Below are 22,035 nucleotides of genomic sequence, written 5' to 3' on the forward strand. Positions count from 1 at the left end.
AAATCTTGTCAGGGGCCTGCATTTGAAATCAGAAAAGCTACTAGTTAGCATGCATATCTACACATTTAGATTTGACAATTGAAAGAGAAAAGGGAACATACCTGAGCCTTCCGAGTCTGAGCAGAAGGATGCCTCTTCAGACCATGCTAAAGATGAGTGTCAGATAACTATGGTCAATCTCTCAAGTATAAGCCTCAACCCCAAACAAACCGGTTTGAAATCTTAGTCTATGACCTCGACATCGTTGAGTGCCTAGACCTGGCCCAACCCTGTCAAGGGCCACCAAGTTAGCATCAACATCAAACATGAGCTCCTTCTCTAGCTATTTGCCCCCTGGGCCTTCTCCTTCCTCGGTCCAAGGGAATTGTGAAGAGCTGCTGTGGGTGGGGGGGAGTCACCACCTATTTATATGGTCTAGGAACCATGAATATAGCGTCCTTTTGAGGAAGGACCTTTTGATCTTACTACCAGAGTATGAGTTCGGAGTTTAGGTACACTCTTGGGAAGGTGTTAAGCACCCAAGATCACCAACCCTAAGGTTGGCCTCCCATCATTGTGTCTTATGTCTTAACCTTATTAAAAGCATGTTCAGCACTTGCATCTATACTCACACACACACACTAGCATGCATCTAAGTATAAAACATGGCATCTTTCATTCCAAACAAAACAAATACTTGTCTATCTATCCAAACAAAAGAGAATCCAACATATCAAAGAAACCCTAGCATTCATCTATCATGTGAGAGCCTATCATACATCTAAAACAAAGCAGCCACCCAAGCATGGCAACAAACATATCATCATAGCAAGGAAATTATATTATAGACAAGGCGATACACATGTGTCAAAGGAGGATTAAACAAACAACATGTATGTTCATGTGAATGCATGACTTGCCTTACTTATCTTGTAGTATCTCAGCACCTATGGCATCATTAATGGGCATGTGACCGCATGTTCATGACATCAAGGCAAGAAACGAACATAAAACCCTAATCTAAGCATGTTAAAGACAAATGAACATGTTAAAAGGTGAACAAGAACTTATGGGGCTTAAAACATATGAAAAAGAGGCTGCACAGAATGAACATATGAAAGCAGAAACAAAACAAACAAAAAAATTAGAGCCTGTTTGGTCACCGATTTTAAAAACACGCATTTGGTAGGGTATCTGTGTTTAGTGTTGTTTGAACAATGTTGTTGGAAATATGGTTTTTAAATAATGTTTTTTGAAATCACCTAGGTACTATTTTTAAACAACAAAAAACTTTCCAGTGGCAGCTTTCAAACTTGTGGGTCCCACTTGATGTGACAGACCTTCTCTCTCTTTTCTTCTTCTTATCAGGCCTGCCTCTGCCCTCATCTTCAACACGCTGAATCTGCAGAGCATTAACACTCATCGATCACTCTCACCCATCAGCAGCAGAGCATCAACTCTCACCCATCATCAACTCTCACCGACCCATCTCAAATAACTCACTCAGCGCTATAACTTACACCGACCACACCATAACTCTCCTCACCGACCCATCTCACAAAAGAAGCTATCTCCCTCACAACAGATCAGAACTCAAAAGTCATCTCAAACCCATCAACACCATAACTCACCGACCCATCAACGGCTTCTTGTAGAAGATCTCTCCCTCACAACACATCAGGAAAACAAGTCAAACCCATTTAAATCCTTGCTCAGAAATATGATTCTTCACCTAACTGCCCTCATAAAGATCCCCAACCATGACCGATCGAATCTAAGGCCCTCATCTTGTATAGATCACTCCACCCACAACTACTCTGCTCTGAGCGTCTACCATATAATCACCTAGGGCTTGGTTAGGTAAGATTTTTTTAATATCCCCAAATTTTCAGGCAGGTTCTTTCACATCTAACCTACCTCATCTCAAATCACGTTAACCCACATTAGTGGCTTATTTTTTCTCTCACGCCTTCATTCAGATGGAATCAAACATTGCATCCTCTTCCACCTCAATAGTGCCATACAGAACATTAGTACCCTTCAGTGCTTCCTCCACTGACCGTGTTCCCTCCCTTGACCGTGTTCCCTTACTGGTAGGTCTACATCTATATAATGAAACTGTGATTTTACTGTGTTCCCTTCAATTCCTTATATAAGTGATTTTAATTTATGGTCATTTCTGTGCTTGTTTTGCTATAATTTCATAGCTAGTTAATCATTTTGTACCTAGTTCTGATATAATTTGTCTTCATTTTGTGGGCTTTGTGTTGTTGTGTTTAAATCCTTGTGCTCTGTATATGTAACTATAAACTTGTTGAGTAATCGACAATCTATGCTTTGGATATTCTTTCATGAAGCTATTTTTGGTGTATCATGTCCACTTCAATTTGTTCAGTGTATTGTGAGAAAAAAAAATATATATTATGATTAATTTGCTTGCTATACAACAATTATAACAGATCAGTCTATGGTTGTGATACCTTATGTATTTGCTATACTTGTTTTTCATTTTCTTGGGTTGTTGTTGTTGCCTGTAAATCTTGAAGATCAACCTCTGCCTTTAACTCCGTTATGGCATTTTTATCTTTTTGTCCTTATAATTTTATGAAGCACATGATGATTGGCTAACTTGGATTCACTCTTATATGCATGTTACTTCGTAATTTAGTGAGTAGGAAGTTCATGTTTGATTATTTGTATCATAAAATTTCAAATGAGGAGTATAACAAAATTTATTTAGATGGAAAATGCCACAACTGATGCTGAGGATGGAAAGTTGTGGCCTCCTCTAGTGGAGAAGCATTTCATTGATGTGTTGGTAAAGGAGGAACTTAGAGGGAATATGCTCCAATGCCAGTTTAAGACAGGACTTTGGACATCCATTGTGCGCGAGTTTAACTTACATGCAAATAAAAATTACAACAAAGAACAACTTAGGCAAAAATATCAAATATTGAAGGTTCAATACCGGGCCTTCTCCCAGCTCCTTGGACGTACGGGAATTGGATGGGACCCCATTTCGAAAATGGCTATAGCAAGTGACATGGCATGGGCAAGTGCAAATGTGGTAAATGCTGAACATAATTAATTACCAAAGTCATTTTGTATTGGTTTTTATATAAATAAATCATTTAATCCCATATATATAATTGTTAATAGGCCAACCATCAATGCAAGGAGTTTTGCAAAAAAGGGGCTACAACACTACGAGCTATTGGGCCAGCTTTTCAACGCTAACACTGCCACAAGCTTCCTACAAATTTCATCTGCCCAACCAGCTCCGAACAGTTTTGAAGAGCGAGAGCTAGATGCAGCCTTCTTATCATCGGGGGTACATGTCAATGATGACGTCGATAGTGTGGACGACGTGGAGGAGCTGCCCACACCGGGTAAAGGGCAAAGCAGGAGGCGACCTGAAAAGTGGGCAGCCAAACCAGTTCATTCAAGCGGAAGAAAGAAGAAAGAGGCTCCGTTGAAACCATGACTGAGGCTACTTTGGGGTTTACTAAGATGAGGAATTGGAGGCTTAATAGGTCCACCGACAGTATGTCCCAATCAGGAGAATCTTTGGCGGGTGGTGATCAGTTCTTAATTAACAAAGTAGCAACACTACTAAATGAGCACAAAGATGTGGATTATTTCACCTACTGCAAGGTTGTAATGGAGTGTCATAATCCCCAGAATAGAGCCGCTTTCTTTGCCATGACGATAGATAGAAGAAGGGCTTGAATTGATTTTGTTGGTAGTGGACTGCAATAATTTTGGGGGTGGTTGATGGTATTGTTTGTTTTGATAGCCGTGGCATAGGCTTTTGTGGCTGAACATATTAGTCCTATTTTGATTTCATTTCCATGCTAAAATTGTGTACTATTTTAATGCTTTGGACAAATGTTTGCTTGTTTCCTTCTTTTATTGTCTAATGCTTTGGACTAGTGCTACATATCTATCACATATGTTTTGCTATTGTGATCTTTACTCCCTGTTTGGTCATATATGTTTTACTGTCGTGTTCTTTACATGGTGTTTGGTACACAAACACATATTATATATATATATATATATAGACACACATGCACATTTATATAGATGTATATATATATATATATATATAGACACACACGCATATTATATATATATATATATATATATATATATATATATTACAAATGTATATATTATTATATAGATACATACAAATGTATGCATATATATATGTGTGTGTGTGTGTGTGTGTGTATAGTGGCTCATGTGAACTTGTTGGCTGCCCATAGGTGTGATTTAGTTATGACCGACTCCAATTCAGATCATGATGATAGTGATGTCAAACTTGAGATTGCCACAGCCTACGTTCAACTTTATATAGGGTATGTTCAAAAGTATTACATGAAACGTCCTATGTGCAATAGTATCTTAAGTGGTAAGTCATACATTCAAGAAGTACTAGAAGGAAACATAGGCTGCCTCATTGTTCACTCTTATACGCTGCATATCGTTGTTAAACAAAAACTCATTATGCTCTTTTGCAACAGCCCAAAAAATTATCTTAAGCATGAGGCTTGGAAATTTAACCTTGAAATTACCGTATATGTGCCTACAACATAGCCCATAACTTGCTCCAAAGAAGACTTGAGCTACTGCATCAATTAAACCCTAAGAAACCATAATGACAAGAAATGATTAACAACTTAACTTTGAAAAATGCAATTCTTAAAAATAGAATATGTTCATAGGACAAGCATACAATGTATATCTAAAAATACTAACTCTTAAAAAATAAAACAACTTTACAAAATAACATCTAACTAGATTACCATGTGGCAAAAGCTAGCATTAAACTATGATAGACTAAACAAAGGAAAAGAAATAAAGACTATATCAAATAAGATCAAAATTATTAATGTTCAAATCACTATATAAAATAAAGATTATACCAAATAAACACTTCTAGCATATTTGATGCATCTGACATCCTTAAATAGAAAAAAAAAAAAAAAAAAAAAAACTTAGGGATTTAAAAAATTGACACATTAAATTATAGTATTAAAATAATCAATCTACATACCTTTTGCTGATCAGACATAATACAAAGTGGCTTTTCAGTCATGCTAACCAATGCAACATCTAAATGGTGCAAGAAAAATAGCCAACTATCCTTGCATTCAACTTTTACAATGGCAATTGCAACTGGAAATAAGCCATTATTGCCATCAAGAGAAATGGTAGCAAGTAGAACACCCCAAATGGCCCCTTGAGGTGACAACCTTAAATTCCTAAGAATGGCCTACAACCATTGATAAAGCCTTTCTTCATAGCATCAAAGCATAAAAGAATCTCTTCAAGGTAAGATTCATTGCAATGTTAGGTCTTTCATGTAGAATCTTTGCTATACTGCTAGGGTTGGTTTCTAAGACCACACTAGCATATGTTGGTATTTTCTTATAAGACCTAGCATGTTTGCCATAATCCTCTTCTCTAGCTTTTTTCTTTGCTTGATATAACCTCCTTTGGCTCACTTGAACTCCAAACTTCTCATGCAGATCTTGTTGCATACTAGAATACCTCAAGTCAGGGTCTGCATAAAGTTTGCTTCTTAATTTCCTAGCAATCCAAGTGGAGGTTGCATTTGAATTTTTGGAGGTCCTAATACATGTGTGCTGTGAAACATAGGTTTTGATCCTAACTGTAATCTCATTAAGTGTTAGCATGAATCTGCCATGGACATCCATCACTGGCACAAAGTGCAATCACTCTAGCTTTATCATTCTTCACCCTAACAAGTTCAAATCCTTCTTGAATTTGCAAATTCCCTTAACACTTCCCCAAACTCATTCACATTAGTAAATACCATGCCATTTTCTTGAACCTTCTTCTACAATGAACCTTCTTCCTTGAATAGCCCTATCCACATGAATTTGCTCTATGTCAACATCAGAATTAGGCCCATCCTCATGAACTTCTTCAGAGCCATAGTCTGAGAGGCCATCATCCTCACCTTCAGAATTTTTCTCAACCACAAACCCACTCTTCCTCAAAAACATTAATATGTAATTCTTCTTCAGGATATTCATAATCTACACCTATAGGAGCAAGAATATCAAAATCCTCAGGAACACTAGCCAATGCCAATAGCATTTCATTAGTAACCTCTTTCCCCTTAACGACATTAACGTCATGGCTAAAATTCATAGTAGCCCTAGCCAAAAGATCATTGCCAAAAAAGTCACTAAAATCAGGATCTTCAGATAAAGAAGTTGTACCAACTATAGCTTGTTCTTGACTGGGTTGAGAAGTAGTGCACCAAGGATCATTAAGCGCAAATGAAACATGAATGTGAATTTTATGGCACCCTTCATCTTCATATGCATCAAACATACGTAGCATATTAATATCATTATTCACATTCATGATGTCCATTGAATTTGGTATTTCACACTTGATGTTGATGTCTGCACTTATGTTTGCAGGCAAGTCCACAAGTCTCTAATACATCTTGACACATATCCATATATAAATACCAATTCCTATGAACATTGTGAATGATCGATGTTGTTGGATCATGATGGACAAGCAAAGAAAATAGAGTTGGTGTTGCTGCCATTGATATCTATAAAACAAAGTTTGAAAAAAAAATTAGTAACTAAGATACAAAGTGGCATTGAACACACTAGGTTTCTTGGCATAAATTAAACTTAAAAAGGAAAAAAAGAAAACAATAAAAGACTCTACAACTGTTGCGTGCATAGCATTTAAATGTGCGTAGCATTTTGATATTTTGCGTAATTTAGGATCATAATAATTTGTTGCATGATATTGGGATTTATTGCATTTGTATTTGCATTTTAGTAGGATAAGGGAATATGTTAGTCTTTTTTTCTTTTTTTTTTTGAGAATCCAATCTGTAATGTCTTATGAAATCAAGAAAGAGGCATATCTGCCAATACAAAAGTGTTGATATCTGGTGGAAGAGACTCCATCCAAACGGTTAAATCAGAACTAAATCTAGCTTTTTTTGCTAAAGCATCAGCTACAGAATTTCCTTTCCTATAGGTATGAGAAAAACTATAAGATCTCAAGGAATTGACATAGAACATAGTGTCTTTAAAGAGATGGCCATAAGCAGATTGAAACATATCACCTTTTTGAAGGGATTTGATGACAGTTTCTGAGTCTCCTTCCAAAATGGACTCATGGAGACCCACTTCATGGACAAAAATGGCAGCACGCCTTACTACTAGTAACTCCAAACAAATAACTGAAGGGGGTTGTGGGATTTTTTCAAAGAGAGCCACGATGATTTCTCCTGCATGGTTACATATTACCACACTCAAGCCTGCCTCTCCCTTGTCTGTGAACATGGCACCATCAAAGTTTGTTTTGAAACTATTGAAATCTGGAGGCTTTCACTTTGTTTCATTTGCTTGTGACTGCTTCTTTGGGAGCGTGGTAACAGGTTGCTGATGGAGTGTCAGGTACCACTTTGCTTCAAATACCACATGATTTAGAGGGAGAGCTTCCTCTTTCAGCCTGAGTTTGTTCCGCCTAGACCATAAGAACCAAGCAATGGTGATGAAGAGCTCTAATTGGTGTGGCTTTTGAATGATCAGTTCTACTAGGTTTTGGAAGGATCCCTTGGAATTTTTTTGGCAATCAACACATCCAAAATCCGATTCCCATACCTGCCGAATAGAGGCACAATCCCAGAGAGCACGGAGGACAGATTTGGACTAGCTTTTTCATTGTTGACATGAGCTTTCTACTATAATTTTTCGCTGCATTAAATTTTCTCTCTTTGGTAGCACATTTGAACAAGCTTTCCATGTGAAATGCTTGATTTTTCCGGGTACATCAGCTTTCCACATTTGCTTCCAAAAGCTGTGAGTCTTATCTAAGTTTGAGGTTGAAGCCACTGCTTTGTTTTCTTCTACACACAGCCACTTATACCCCGTGCTTAGTGAATAGGACCCATCTTTGCTCCCCGGCCAATATAGGATGTCAGATTGATTGGTCAGTCCTAGTGGAATGGACTTCATTTGCTCTGCTTCAAAAGGCAGGAAACTATCATCAATGATGCGGGAGTTCCATCCATATGTGTGTGGATCAATTAGGGCCGGGACAATTGCTGATATTAGTGCAGGTGATGGAGGTGATACCACTTGGCCTTGTGACTTCCCAGGTAGCCAATTTGATCCGTAAATCTTGATTTGCGAACCATCTCTAATTCTCCACTTGGCACCCATTAGGATGAGCTTTCTTGCATGTAAAATGCTTCTCCACGCAAATGACCCATATTTCACTTTTGCTTCAAACACATTGCTATTAGGAAAATATTTGGCTTTGAACACTTTATAGAAAAGTGAATTTGTGTCATGTACTAGCATCCACACTTGTTTGGCTAGCATAGCTTCATTGATCTTGCAAAGATCTTTGATTCCCATACCTCCATCCACCTTAGGCTTACATAAATTCTCCCATTTTTTCCAATGTATTTTTCTCTGGTCACCCTTTTGCCCCCACCAAAATTTACGGATCATCACTTCAGTGTCTCTACAAAGACCAACCGTCAAATGAAAGCAACTCATTGCAAAGGTGGGGATTGCTTGCACCACTGCTTTGAGGAGGACTTCCTTGTCGGCTTGTGACAATAATTTTTCTTTCCACCCTTGGACTTTTCCCCACACCCTCTCCTTAATGAAGTTCAGGCTGGCACTTCTATTTCTTCCTACCACTATCGGAAGGCCTAAATATTTTTCAGATTCCTTAATCTCTAGGACCCCAAGAAAATTTTTTGTCATTTTTTGTTGTCATGGGCACAACTTTGCTAAAGAAAAGAGTGGTCTTTCCCTGTTGATACGCTGCCCGGAAGCTTTCTCATATAGGTCCAATATTCCTTGGATGGTTCTTATATCACTTATTTGGGCACGGCAAAACAACAAGCTATCATCAACAAAAAATAAGTGGGAGATTTTTGGACCATACCAGTAAAGGGAGTACCCCCTGATTTTGTCTTCATGCACAGCTTTTTGGATGAGAGCATTTAGACCTTTAGAGCAAAGCAAAAAAGAGATACAGTGACAAATGGTCGCCTTGTTTGAGGCCTCTTGAAGGGACAATGTTCCCTTTTGGTTCGCCATTCACCAAGATGGAATAAGTGACCGTGCTGATGCATTCAAAAATCAGATTCACCCATCTTCCATTGAAGCCCTTTTTTCCATCAGTTGTAGGAGGAAAGGCCACTCCGCTTTGTCAAACGCCTTGCTCATATCAAGTTTGAGCGCCATAGAGCCAATTTTTCTTGATTTCCTTATTTTCATGTGGTGAAGTGTCTCAAAAGCAACTAATATATTATCTGAAATTGCTTTGTCAGATTGGAAAGCACTTTGAGATTCAGATATAATGTCAGGTAATATGACTTTTAAACGATTTGCAAAGACTTTTGAAATAAGCTTGTACACATTGTTACACAAAGCTATAGGCCGAAATTCAGTTACATGTTCAAGACTTTTCACTTTTGGAATAAGAGTGAGATAGATGTGGTTTATACCTGACAGAATATGAGCTGAGTTGAGGTAGGAGAGCACGGCGGCGGCAACATCACTTCCAATGGTGTTGGAAAAAAATTGGGGGCATCCCATCAGGACCTGGGGCTTTTAGCGGCGCCATTTAAGATAAAGCTAAGTCTACCTCTTCCCTTGTAAACTCACATCCAAGGAAGGTGTTCATCTCTTCGGTAACACTCCCCTAGACTTGCTGCAATATTGTGTCAATTTCACATGGATTTGACGTGGTGAATAAGCCTGTGTAATATTCTACCAATAGGGTAGCAACCTTCTCGTCCCCACAGCACATCTCGCCACTTAAATTTCAAAGACCATGAATTTTATTGCGGCAAAATCTATGAGATGCTCGACTGTGAAAATAGCTAGTATTTTTATCTCCTAATTTTATCTAGTGAGATTGAGACCTTTGATGCCAAAGTTTTTCCTCTGCCACCAACAACTCATTTATATCGCGCTTCAGTTGTTGTACCTGGACAAAATGTTTTTCCTCTGCCGCCACCCTCTCTGCTTGTTTCAGTTTCCTTTTCTTCTCAGCTATTTGTCTTGCGATATTGCCAAAATTTTGCTTGCTCCAACGTTGCAGACTTAATTGACATTTGTTGGTTTTTCCAGCAACATTTGTCATAGGAAAAGATAGAAAGTTTTGCCTCCAAGCCGTGTGGACTGTTTTATGACAGCCCTCATCGTCTAGCCAGACCTGTTCAAATCTCCATGGGCGTTGCTTGCTGCCTGGGATGCCCATGGGGTGAATTATGATGGGTTTATGGTCTGAGGTACCACACTCAAGAGTAAACACCTTTGATGTTGGGAACAAGTTCAGCCAATCTTGTGTAGCTATTGCCCTGTCAAGCCGCTCCCAAATTGTTTTGTCGTTCTGATAGTGTTTGTACCAAGTGTACTTATTTCCCACATAACCCATGTCAATGAATCCACACTCATCAAGAACGTCTCGGAAGTCCTGCATTTGCCCATTTGGTCGTGGTTTGCCACCTAACTTTTCATGAGATTTTAGAATCTCATTAAAGTCACCAACACATATCCAACGCAGTTTATTTCATGATTCCATATGATTCTGGGTCTCTACGAAACCATAAAAACCTGTAAACCTCCAACTATTTTCCCTTCCTTTGTTTATGACGACATCAATGTAGTTCAGAGAGGAATTTTCCACTGATAATTTGACATCTTTTTTCCAAAACAAAGCAAGTCCCCCACCTCTTGTAACTCGAGAAACTCCAAAAGTATCTCCAAACCGCATTTTATTACATAATTTGAGTAGCCTAGCTTTATCCAGCCACGTTTCTGCTAAGAACACGACTGCGGGATCTTGTGCCCAAACTATGTCGCCGAGCTCCTGAATTGTCTGTGGGTTCCCAAGCCCACGACAATTCCAACAAAGTAGACTCATTGTTAATGGCGGGGCTGGGATGCAGCCATTGCCAATCCAAATTCTGATTCATGGGAGGGTACTCTTTTTTTGTTTGGTTGATCTAGATCATCTTCTGTTGTGGGGATGCGTTTGTGTGGGAGAGTGTTTGATTAAGGAAGGTTTGTTTCTTGTGGTGATTGTGGGATTCTTTTCCAGGTTTTTGGGGTGTTACTATGGGTACACAGGCTAGCATCAGGGTTAGGGAGGGGGGCATGATAAGGCATGTGATCACTAGAGTTCAAGGGTTGGCTAGAGTCCACGTTTGAGTAAACTTCTATTGCCTTAGTTTCCGCAGCAATTACTCCATGATTAATGTATGCGTGGCTGTCAAATAGCATTAATTCCTGATAAGTTTCTAGCAACGTATCAGTAAATGATTTTCCCAATCTGTTTGTAGCGTTATTCCCCTGTAACGTAGAAACGTTTTGGGTGTCATTGATGTTGGTATGAGGCTCCGTTTGTGTTGTGGCAGAATTTTGAGTCACCAGAGTAGGGATTGACAAAGTTGCAGCCGGCGAGTCTCCCTGGTTTTTTGCTTTCAGGCCTTTCTCTTTTTTCAAGGCTTCATAGTATCCAGGAACTTTTATTATTGTCTTCCGAGGCATGACGAAAGGAGAAGCTCAAATCCATGGACCATATTCCCTATCTTCAAGAGACAAGGAGCCATTGCTTTCAATCCATCTGTCACAATCTTTGTCAATGTGATCTAGGCAGCCACACCAATAACAGAGGATTAGCAATCTTTCATATTTGTAGTTAACCCAGCCCGTTGCACCATTCTCTAGAGATATTTTTCGCCCACGACACAGAGGGATAGTAACGTCCACTGTAGTTTTTACTCGAAAGTAATGACCTCCATCCATCTCAGAGAGTTTTGTGTCCTTACACACTTCACCCACTGCAGTGCAAAGCTCCTCAGCAACTCCCCTATTTAAGAAGGGTAATGGGATATCATGTACCTGAACCCACATTGGAACTTTGTTGAAATGGAGTTCACTAATTGGGGTTGCATTGTCATAACAACATAGAACGACCAAGTGCTTATCAAAGCTCCAAGGTTCCATAAATCAAGCAACTACACCAAGCCTAGCAGCCAAAGTCAAATATGTGCTAGATAAAAGAAATACTTAAATGATATCATTTAGAATATCATTTCATCTAAATGGTATTCATGATGAATAAACTTTGATTCCAAAATATCCTTAATAGCGTTGTAACGGCTAGTGGAGATCTTTGATTTTTTATTAAGATAAGTTGTTCCTAAAATGCAGGGGTTATCTTGTACAAAAGTAGTAGTAGTTTATTGGAATAAAATCATTAGAAAAACCATTTATGTAAAAAAATATGTTAAGGTCAAGGATTCCTTAGCTGATCCTAATTTCTTTTTAGTGTTTATCCTTTAATTTCCATAAAGATCAATTTCTTTACATACCAGAAACTATAACTTAGAGAAAAAAATCCAAGATTACATGCTAGAAGAGTCAAAATTACTAAGCAAAAGAGCCAAGTTGCTAAAAGAAGAACCTACAAAAGAAACCAGAACAAAAACTAAATCAACTATTTTTCAAGTAATTAATTCTTCTTCCATTACAAGAAGTTTAACTATATTTTGATATCAAGAACTAATTTGTACCTTTCTTCAGATTAAAACTTGAACAGAAGCCCTCTTGCTCTTTGCTCAGTCTGAAATTTATTTTTGAGTGAGAATTGAAATTCTAACTCTGATGATGTCTAAAAGAGCCATTGAACCAATTGACTTGGGTTACTTTCTTCCTGTTTATATTAAGAGCCCTTTGTTGCTCTTGGGAAGAGCAAAAATGATGAAAACATGTTGGACTCAAATGTGATAATTTTGGCCTGGCGGGAATAGATGGTGTGGGGTACATTTTTTGAACTTGTTGCCTTGGAAATGAAAAAAAAAAAAACTGTGCAAGTTTTGTTTTGTGTAATGAACAAACGGCTTGTAACGACATTTGTCTTCTAGGACTAAAATGATTGCTTTTTAATTGTCTTGGATGTGTTTGGTATTACCCTATATATAAATTTTTAACCTGTGGTCTCTACTTCTGATGATTGTGCTCATTATTTTTAAACCAAAACACCAATTGATTTTTAGTGTAGGCGAATATTGAATCTCATATCCCTTGTTCAACCATCAGAGACTTTACCGGTTAAGTTAATTAGAACCTACAAAAAGATAGAGCCTGGCTACCTTGAATTAGCCATAAAGTTTCTTTGTTTTTTCTATCTTTTTCTTTGTTGAGTCAAAATCTTTTGAATTTTATATTGAAGAAGGGGGTAATTTTTTCTTATTACGTATTTTTGAGAGAGGCAGAAATTCATTACGATCAGTGTTCATGGGCAAAAAGAGTGCAAAGAGATTGTTATCTATGATGGAAGACTTTATTTCCACTGAGTCCCCTGGACACTTCACGCGAACTGTTAGAGATGAAGAGATGGTTTTTATTCTACAATCGGGTTCCAATGCACATGGCTCTTTTCTTATGATTTCAGAACTTTTACATGGCCATTGGAAAGGTTTCATAGTGGTACCGGAATGAAAATTGGGTAGTGGTTGGAGAGGCTTTGGTTTTCACTTGAGAAAGACTATTGCTCCGGGGACTCTTCTACCCCCAAAGAATTTACTTGGGTTTGAACATAAAGCCTCCAAATCATTTGTGACAGAGGTGGTGAAAGGCCAACGAGTTGAATCCAAAACACACAGGCAGGCAGTGGTGGAGACTAGCTAGAACGATGGTAGTGGAGGAAATAAAGGAAAACAATTAATTTTGAATTCTCAAAATTCAAATTTTGCAAATCATGGTAATCAAACCCATGATTCATGCGAGAGCGACTTCGAGATGGAGAAAGCACAAATTGGGGCGAAGATCTCGTCTATCATTAATAGAATTGTTTCAAATGGCACTGAAGGTGGGTTGATTATGGACCTTTATATTAGGATGGAACGTGGGCCTAATGGTAAGTGGGGGATTAGCTGGTCCAAGGTTATTAAGGTGGACCCTTCGGTTGGCCAAGTTCCAAAACCAAAGCCCATCAACAATAATAAGCCCAAACAAAAACCTGTTTTTAAGTGGTAGCCCAAACCATCCTAGCCCATTATTCCTCTCACCTTGGCACAAAATCAGACCCACCCACACTCTAAGCATTCCTCGCAAGTTCCTCCCTCTCACCTAATCACTTCGGCATCAACAAGAGCTTCTCTGGTGGGTAGCGATAAGACCGAGGTTAAGCCAACTTCGACCCACATGGAACCGACATGCACCGAGAAGCTTCTCTTAGTGATCAACAATTCTGATGCTTTCGTGGCTTAGCCTCTGTGTTCCGTTGCTTCCGTGGATGAGTCCCTGTGTTCTGATGGTGATGTGTCCTTGCAACGTGACATCCAACGGATCATCCATGAGCATACAAACAATGTCATCAAGAAATGGGGGAATTCTAAGCAGTGGGTTCTCAAATTACGAGATGGGAGGAGGGTGGAAGTCTCGATTCAAATTTCTTTGCCATAGGGAGATGTCGTTGATGAAGTGGATGAATCGAATCAGTTAGCGATGGTACCAGGGGTGTCATCGCAATGTAAGGAGATAATATCAGAACAGGAAAAAGGGGATGATGTTGTTGTGGAGGATTGGGTTTCAGATATCTGCTCCAAGGATGCTTTTCAGTATATAGAATCTTCACTACCTCTAACTGTTGAACCACTGGCTTACTTTTTGCCTATGGGTGTTATGGATAATTGTGATGGGTCAGCAACTCTGGATGTGGAGAAATTGCTAGGTAAGGACAATTACTCAAAATGGTTTCAGGAAAAATTCAGTGGGTTTGATGATTTTCTCAAGACATCCCTCAAAGGTTTGGAAAAGCTAGCAACCAAATTTCTGTTGGCTCTTGAAGCTGAGTTACAACAAAGGGCTATTAAGGAAAAAACTGAAAAAATCGTGAAGAGCTCAGGGAGGAAAGGAATAAGGGAATTGAGGGGTTTATTTAGCTCTCTCAATTATGGTTCAACTTCAACAAGGCACTTTGGTAATGGTAAGGAAAGGGCTCTAATTATTTCCCAATGAATTTGAAGATTTTATCTTGGAATGTTAGAGGTTTGAATGAGAAGGAAAAATGGCTCAAGATTCGTAATTTATTATGTACTTGGAGGGCTGATATCGTTTGATTGCAAGAGACAAAATTGGAATGGGTTACAAGAGGACTTGTTAGAAGTATATGGAGTTGTCCTTATATAGATTGGTTATATTTGGGTTCAATGGGTGCTTCTGGTGGAATTTTGCTCATGTGGGACAGAAGGGTGGTTGAAAAGATAAAGGAAGCAGTGGGGCATTTTTCGATTTCTTGTAAGTTCAAAAACGTCAGTGACCAATTTGAGTGGGCTTTCACAGGTATCTATGGTCCAAATTTGAACAGGAAGCGTCAATTTATGTGGGAGCAATTGGCAGGCTTGAATAGTTGGTGGAATTTGCCATGGTGTTTGGGAGGTGATTTTAATGTCATCCGCTTTCCATCAGAGAGGTTAGGGGCGGGAAGATTTACTCGCTGCATGTATGATATTTCAAATTTTATATCTCTTCATGGGCTAATGGATAATCCTTTGGAGGGAGGTCTTTACACATGGTCTAACTCTACCTCAGCTTCTAGAATAGATCGGTTTCTCTTCTCTCCGGTATTGGCAGAATATTTCACACATTTCTCCCACAAAAGGCTTCCTATAGTGTAATCTGATCACTTCCCAATTCTTTTGGAGAGTGGGAGTCATCGAAGGGCGAATCACTTTTCATTTTGAGAATATGTGGTTGAAGGCGGAGGGGTTTTTAGACAAGGTGAAGTCCTGGTGAGAGAATTACCATTTTCAAGGGACTACTAGTTACATTCTTGCCAAGAAGTTAACTGCTTTAAAAACAGATCTAAAGAAGTGGAACGAAACAGATTTTGGCAATATCATAGCCAAGAAACAGCAATTATGGAGTAAATTGAATGCTTTAGATGTAAAAGAGGACAATCAACCTCTAACAGAGGAGGAAAAATTGGAAAAAGCAACCTTTCGCGCTGAACTTGAGAAGACAGCCTTGTTGGAGGAGATTAGTTGCAGACAAAAGTCCAGACTGTTGTACTTAGAGGAAGGCGACTCCAATACGAGGTTTTTTTTTATAGGATGGCCAATTCTAATAGAAGTAAGAATTGTATTGAAAATCTTATGATTGATGGGGCTGTCTTCCAACCAGGATAGGATTGCTGACCATATTGAACAATTCTACATGAATTTATACTCTGAGTAGTAAGAGCAGCGACCTTTCCTGGATGTGTTGGATTTTCCAAGGATTTCAGGGGATAATGTGGCTTGGTTAGAGAGACCTTTTGAGGAAACTGAGATTTTTGAAGTCATTAAGGAGTTTGATGGGGATAAATCAACTGGGCCAGACAGTTTACCGATGGCATTCTTTCAAGCTTGCTGGGGGATTTATTAGCCTTGTTAAAGGGGGGGGGGGTTTATAAAATACTTGCTAAAGTTTTGGCTATTCGACTTCGCACGGTTTTAGGAGATATCATTTCAGCACCTTAGAATGCCTTTGTTCTAAATAGGCAGATTCTTGATTTCGTTCTTATTACTAATGAATGTCTTGATAGTAGATTGAAGTCTTGTCAGCCAAGGTTGTTATGTAAATTGGATATAGAGAAAACCATTGATCATGTGAATTGGGGATTTCTTACACACTTGCTTGAGCGTTGTGGCATTTCTGATAAGTGGAGGCGATGGATTTCATTTTGTTTATCAACGGTTTGTTTTTCTATCCTTATTAATGGTTCTCCCCATGGGTTTTTTGGGAGTTCAAGGGGGTTGCGGCAAGGTGATCCTTTGTCCCCTTTGTTATTTGTGTTGGTTATGGAAGCTATTGGTAGAATGTTGGATAAGGCTGTCCATGAAGGTCGTTTGTCAGGTTTTTGTGTAGATGATTCTGCAGTAAGATCTTTGATGGTTTTCCATCTCATTTTCACTGATGATACTCTAATTTTTTGTGATGCTAATATTGATCAAATGCTGATTCTCCGTATGGTGCTCATTTGCTTTGAGGCTGTGTCAGGTTTGAAGGTAAATTTGGGCAAGTTTGAACTGGTGGCTATGGGGACAGTTCATAACATCGAAATTTTTGTGGCTGTCATAGGCTGTAAGCAATGGTCTCTTCCAATGAAATATTTGGGTCTTCCTTTGGGGGCAAAATTTAAGGACAAGACAATTTGGAATCCAATTCTAGAGAAGATGGAAAGAAAATTAGGAAGTTGGAAAAAGTTAAATTTATCCAAGGGAGGTAGAGTCACTTTAATTAAAAGCACTATCTCAAACCTTCCTACTTATTTTCTTTCTTTATTCCTTATTCCTACTTCAGTGGCCAACCGAATTGCAAGACTTTAGAGGGACTTTCTATGGGGTGGCCTAGGGGATGAGCCCAAATTTCATCTTGTTAATTGGTCTACAGTTTGTACTCCACTCTCTTTAGGTGGTTTGGGGATTAAGAACTTGAGAACCTTCAATGTAGCTTTATTAGGGAAGTGGTTATGGAGATTTGGGCAAAAAAGGGATGCTCTATGACGTCAAGTGATAGGGGTGAAGTATGGTTGTGATTGGGGTAGTTGGTGTTCTAGCTCATTCTCTGGTCCATATGGAGTTAATTTGTGGAAAAATATTAGAAGGGGGTGGCCCTCTTTATCTCGGTTTATTCCATATGAAATTGGAGATGGATCAAAAGTGCAATTTTGGCTAGATCGATGGTGTAGAACATCTCCTCTTACAGACTGCTATTTTGAATTATATAGGATTTGTCAAAACAAAGAGGCGAGTGTGGCTGATCTAATGAGGTACACCAATGGAGTCCTTCATTGGGAGATACATTTTTGTAGGGATGTACATAATCGGGAATTGGAAGCTTTCTGGAGCTTCTTAAATACCATTTATAGCACTCCTGTAAGGGGGATTAGGGAGGATAAGAGATATTGGCTACCTTGTAAGAGTAAGGGGTTTATGGTTAGTGCGTATTACCATCTTCTAGGTGGCCATAGTGAGCAGTTTTTTCCTTGGAAAAACATTTGGAAGCAGAAGATTCCTTCTAGAGTGGCTTTCTTTGTATGGATCGCTGCCTTTGGGAAATGTCTTATAATTGACAATTTAAGGAAAAGAAATATATGCATTTTGGATTGGTGTTATATGTACAAGTGTAATAGTGAAACTGTTGACCATCTATTCCTTCATTGTCAGGTTGCTCTGGAGTTGTGGGATATGGTTTTTGGTTTATTTGGAGTTTGTTGGGTTATGCCAATATATGTTGTTGAGCTTCTTGCTTGCTGGCAAGGTTGATTTGGTCGTCATCGCAATGGAGATATATGAATGGTTGTTCCTCATTGTTTGACGTGGTATATTTGGAAGGAAAGAAATAATAGGTGTTTTGAAGACAATAAGCGTTCTATGCCTGATCTCAAGCTTCTATTTTTCAGAACCTTATTGGACTGGTTCTCAGTGTGGAGAAACCAACCTTTTTCTTCAATTTTGGATTTACTTGATTTATGTAATTTTTGTATTTGATATGTACACCCTTGTATACTCCATGTGTACTTGGGTGTCTCTCTCTTTTTTATATCAATAAATCTTTAGAACCTACAAAATGATAGTTTAAATAAAAAAAACTAAGTTTTTTAAGCTTAGGTGGCACTTAACAGCTTCCTCATTAATGGATATTTCAAATCAAAATTATATTATTAACGATATATATCTAAATTTTGAAACTATAGGGGGGAAAATCAAATTAACCCCAAAATTAAGGATGTAAATTACATTTTAATCTTCATATAAATGAGTAGAAATCATTATTTTTAAAACAAAAAGAAAAAGAAAATCCAAGGGATGCCATCGTTTGAGACGACAAGACTAATGTGTTTCATTTATTCAAACCTTAAAGCATTCACAACAAAGGTTGTAAAAGAGATGAAATGCTATTTTTATAGCTCCAAACACAAAAAACGTGCTCCATCAATGATGCTATATCTTAAAAATTTTGACACCTAGCTACAGTGAGCTACTAGTAGTAACAGCTCACTATAGCTAAAAGTTATAAATTTTTTATTTGATTTTATTCTTCATTCTCCTCTCTCTCTCCTCTCCCCCCTCTTGCCCACAACCCATTCGGCCATTCCCATTCTCTCCATTCTCTCTATCTCACTTCTCCTCTGTCACCTCTATCCTCTCACACGATGGCTCAAGGTTGCTTGTCCTAGTCTCTCTCTTCTCATCGCCGTGGTGGTCTGTACTCGTTGGTGGTTGTCCTTGGTTTGTGCCTGGGCTATTGGTATGGGTTTGTGTGAGTTGCTATGGTGATGGTGGTGGTTGTTGATTTTGAGAGTGGGTTTGTGGATTGGTGGCTGTGGAGGTGGTGGTGGTTTATTTTAGGTGTGAGTTTTGTGGTTGATTTTAGGAGTGAGTTTAGTGGATTGTCAGTGGTGCCGTGGTGGTACTTGATTTGGGGGTGGGTTTTGTGGATTGGTGGTTGTAGTGGTGGTGGTGGTTAATTTTGGGTGTGGGTCTTGTGGATTTTTGGTTGTGGTGGTGATGGTGGTGATTGATTTTGGGTGTGGGTCTTGTGGATTGGTGGTTGTAGTGGTGGTGGTGGTTGATATTGGCTGTGGCGGTGGGTTGTGGCTGTGGTTGTGATGGTGGCTGTGGCAATGGGTTATGGTTGTGATGGTGGGTTGTCTTGTGGCTGGTGGTGATAGGTTGTGGGTTTTTTTTTTTTTTCCTTGTGGTGTGTGGTGAGTTATGGATGCCACAGTGTTTGTCGTTGGTGGTGGAGGTGGCAGTTGTTGGTGGTGATGAGTTGTGGTTGGGTGTTGTAGATTTTGTGGTGATTTTTTTTTTAATTATTTTAATGAGTTGTTTATATTATTTTAAATGAAGTGCTAAAAGAATAGAACTTTTTATGTTGGATGTATTTTAAAATGAAGTGATAAAATAGATAAAGTAGCATTTTGAGATGATTTAGAACCTTTGATACGAATGCTCTTAAGAGGAAAGTGTCATATTGTTCATAGTTTGGTGGAGGGATAGAGAGGACTCATTGAAACTTCAAAAAACGTAGGTGTAATTTACCCTAAAAGGTAAGAAGTCCTTACACTCAATGCAAATTGTATTTCTTGGGAAAAAAAAAAGGTAATTTTATTTCAACTAGGATTAGTAAACAGTTTCCCATAAAAAATAAATAAATAAAAAATAATATACAGTTGTTGTATCCTTCATGCTTTATCTTGTGGTATGGGTTTCCCCTAAAAATTAAATCATTAACTTGTAAATTGTAGTTATAAATTATTTCGAATTTGTTATATAATTTTTGATGAAGAGCTTTTTTTATATATATATATACATTAGAAATTTAGAATCCTAAATATCTTTGTTGGAAATTCTAAAAAGTATTAACCAATTGAACTATAAGACTCTTGACTTTATATAAAACTTTTAAAAATGAGAAATGTTAAAATATAATTTTTTTTTTTAAAAAGGCAATACTATTTTATTTTATAAATATTTGTTTCTTTACTTTTTTTTCTTTTTTTTTTATACAAGATAGAAATTCTACTCTAATCTAATTTAAGTGTATATGTGTGTGAAGCTCCCTCCTGAAAGCTTGAACCCTGGCCTTTACCCCCCACATCGCACAAACACTTATACTTGTAGAGTGACCATCACATTGAAGGTGTGCAGTGGTACTTGTTTCCTTACTTAAATCCCAATCATTCAGTTAGTGGCATATATGTTTATTTAATGATGATGATGATGATGGCGTGAATATGTGAATTTATATCTTAGACAAGGAAAAAAAAAAAAGGATTTTTCCAACATTCATAGTTTTTTCTAAGGGATAAAAAATCTTAAAAGGGTTTTAGGGATTTATTAAAAATCTAGCTTTTTCAAAAACCAACTTAAAGCTTTTCTAACAATTCTCTAAAATTCGAAGAAATTACACTTTACCACTCTAAACTATACCTTAAATTACACTTTGTGGGTTCCCTTTTTGAATGGTTCCTAGGCCCAATAATGATAGGGGATACTAGGCCTCTAAGGATGTATGGTTGATTGTTGGTTGAACTAGGCTTGGCTTACCACGACCTTATTGGGCTGTTTTATGAACCAATCTATACACAAGACATGAATCCCACAACACATACATACATACATATAGATATATTGGTTGAGTGAATAATCAAGGAATAGTGAATAAAATGCAAAGCAAATAGAGTGACAAAGATCCTCCAAATAGAGTGGTATTATATTTTATTACATTGAGTGTTCAAGTTTATTAGGTCTGGCTTTGTTGAGATGTTCCAAAAGGCTTAATAAAGTTAAAAAATCACAGACTTGAATAGCTCCACTTGGGCTTTCAAAACTTGTGAAGTTTGAATCCCTTTAAATCCAAGTGACTCCTCAAGTGTTTGCTCCAGGACCTCTTACAATGCCTCCCTCTTCCCACTATATCTCAAGTAGAAGCTTGATGCCCTTTTCTAGTATTGTTGTATCTTGAGTGCTTGTGTTTGAATGCCCTTCTTAGACTGGGTTCACCCCCTTTATAGTGTTGCTTGAAGATTTGTCAAATCAATAGTCCATTCTTTGGGTGCTCTAGGTACCAGAACCACTGTTCTATCTAAGGCATTGGTGGCTGGTCCTTTCTCCTTTTTTCTCTTATTTCACTCTCCTGGGAATTGATAGCTGAAAGCCCACCTGCTGACTTTCCTCTTGTAGGATATCCTTCTTGAGTAAATCACGATTCTTCTGAGGTCAAAACTCCTCATTCTTCTTCCAAAGCCTTAAAAGGGACACCTCAAAGTTCTGAGGCTTTGATGTTAACTTCTCATAATCTATTCACTTCCTAAAAATGGGATAGATTCCTTCTTGCAAATGGTGTAGTTAAAAAGGCTCCTAACTACTTTTTCTCTTGTTTCACCTTTTCTACCTTGCCCGAGGTCCCTAGGTCCCTTCAACAATTTGGTCTCAAAGCCATCATATGTCTTTGT

The 22,035-nt window shown here is 38.2% G+C and overlaps 2 protein-coding genes across 2 annotated transcripts; one reads left to right on the plus strand and one right to left on the minus strand.

Moving 5' to 3' along the window:
* Positions 1-2,719: 2,719 nt before the first annotated feature.
* On the plus strand, positions 2,720-3,463 carry LOC142616415 (uncharacterized). The gene is made up of 2 exons (XM_075789275.1): positions 2,720-3,046; positions 3,173-3,463. Exons 1-2 carry the CDS (start codon positions 2,720-2,722, stop codon positions 3,461-3,463), a joined length of 618 nt encoding a protein of 205 aa, XP_075645390.1.
* A 3,430-nt stretch (positions 3,464-6,893) lies between these two features.
* On the minus strand, positions 6,894-7,334 carry LOC142616416 (uncharacterized). The gene has a single exon (XM_075789276.1). The coding sequence runs from the start codon at positions 7,332-7,334 to the stop codon at positions 6,894-6,896; it is 441 nt and encodes a 146-aa protein (XP_075645391.1).
* Positions 7,335-22,035: the final 14,701 nt, after the last annotated feature.

The sequence above is a fragment of the Castanea sativa genome, chromosome 11 (genome assembly GCF_040712315.1).
Source record: "Castanea sativa cultivar Marrone di Chiusa Pesio chromosome 11, ASM4071231v1".
Classification (NCBI taxonomy): Eukaryota; Viridiplantae; Streptophyta; class Magnoliopsida; order Fagales; family Fagaceae; genus Castanea; species Castanea sativa.

Excerpts from the sequence above, each read along its gene's own strand:
- LOC142616416 (XM_075789276.1), bottom strand. The coding sequence starts at position 7,334 with ATGTTCACAGACAAGGGAGAGGCAGGCTTGAGTGTGGTAATATGTAAC.
- LOC142616415 (XM_075789275.1), top strand. The coding sequence starts at position 2,720 with ATGGAAAATGCCACAACTGATGCTGAGGATGGAAAGTTGTGGCCTCCT. Across the intron at positions 3,047-3,172 it reads CATGGGCAAGTGCAAATGTG|GGGCTACAACACTACGAGCT; the intron begins GTAAATGCTGAA and ends TTTGCAAAAAAG.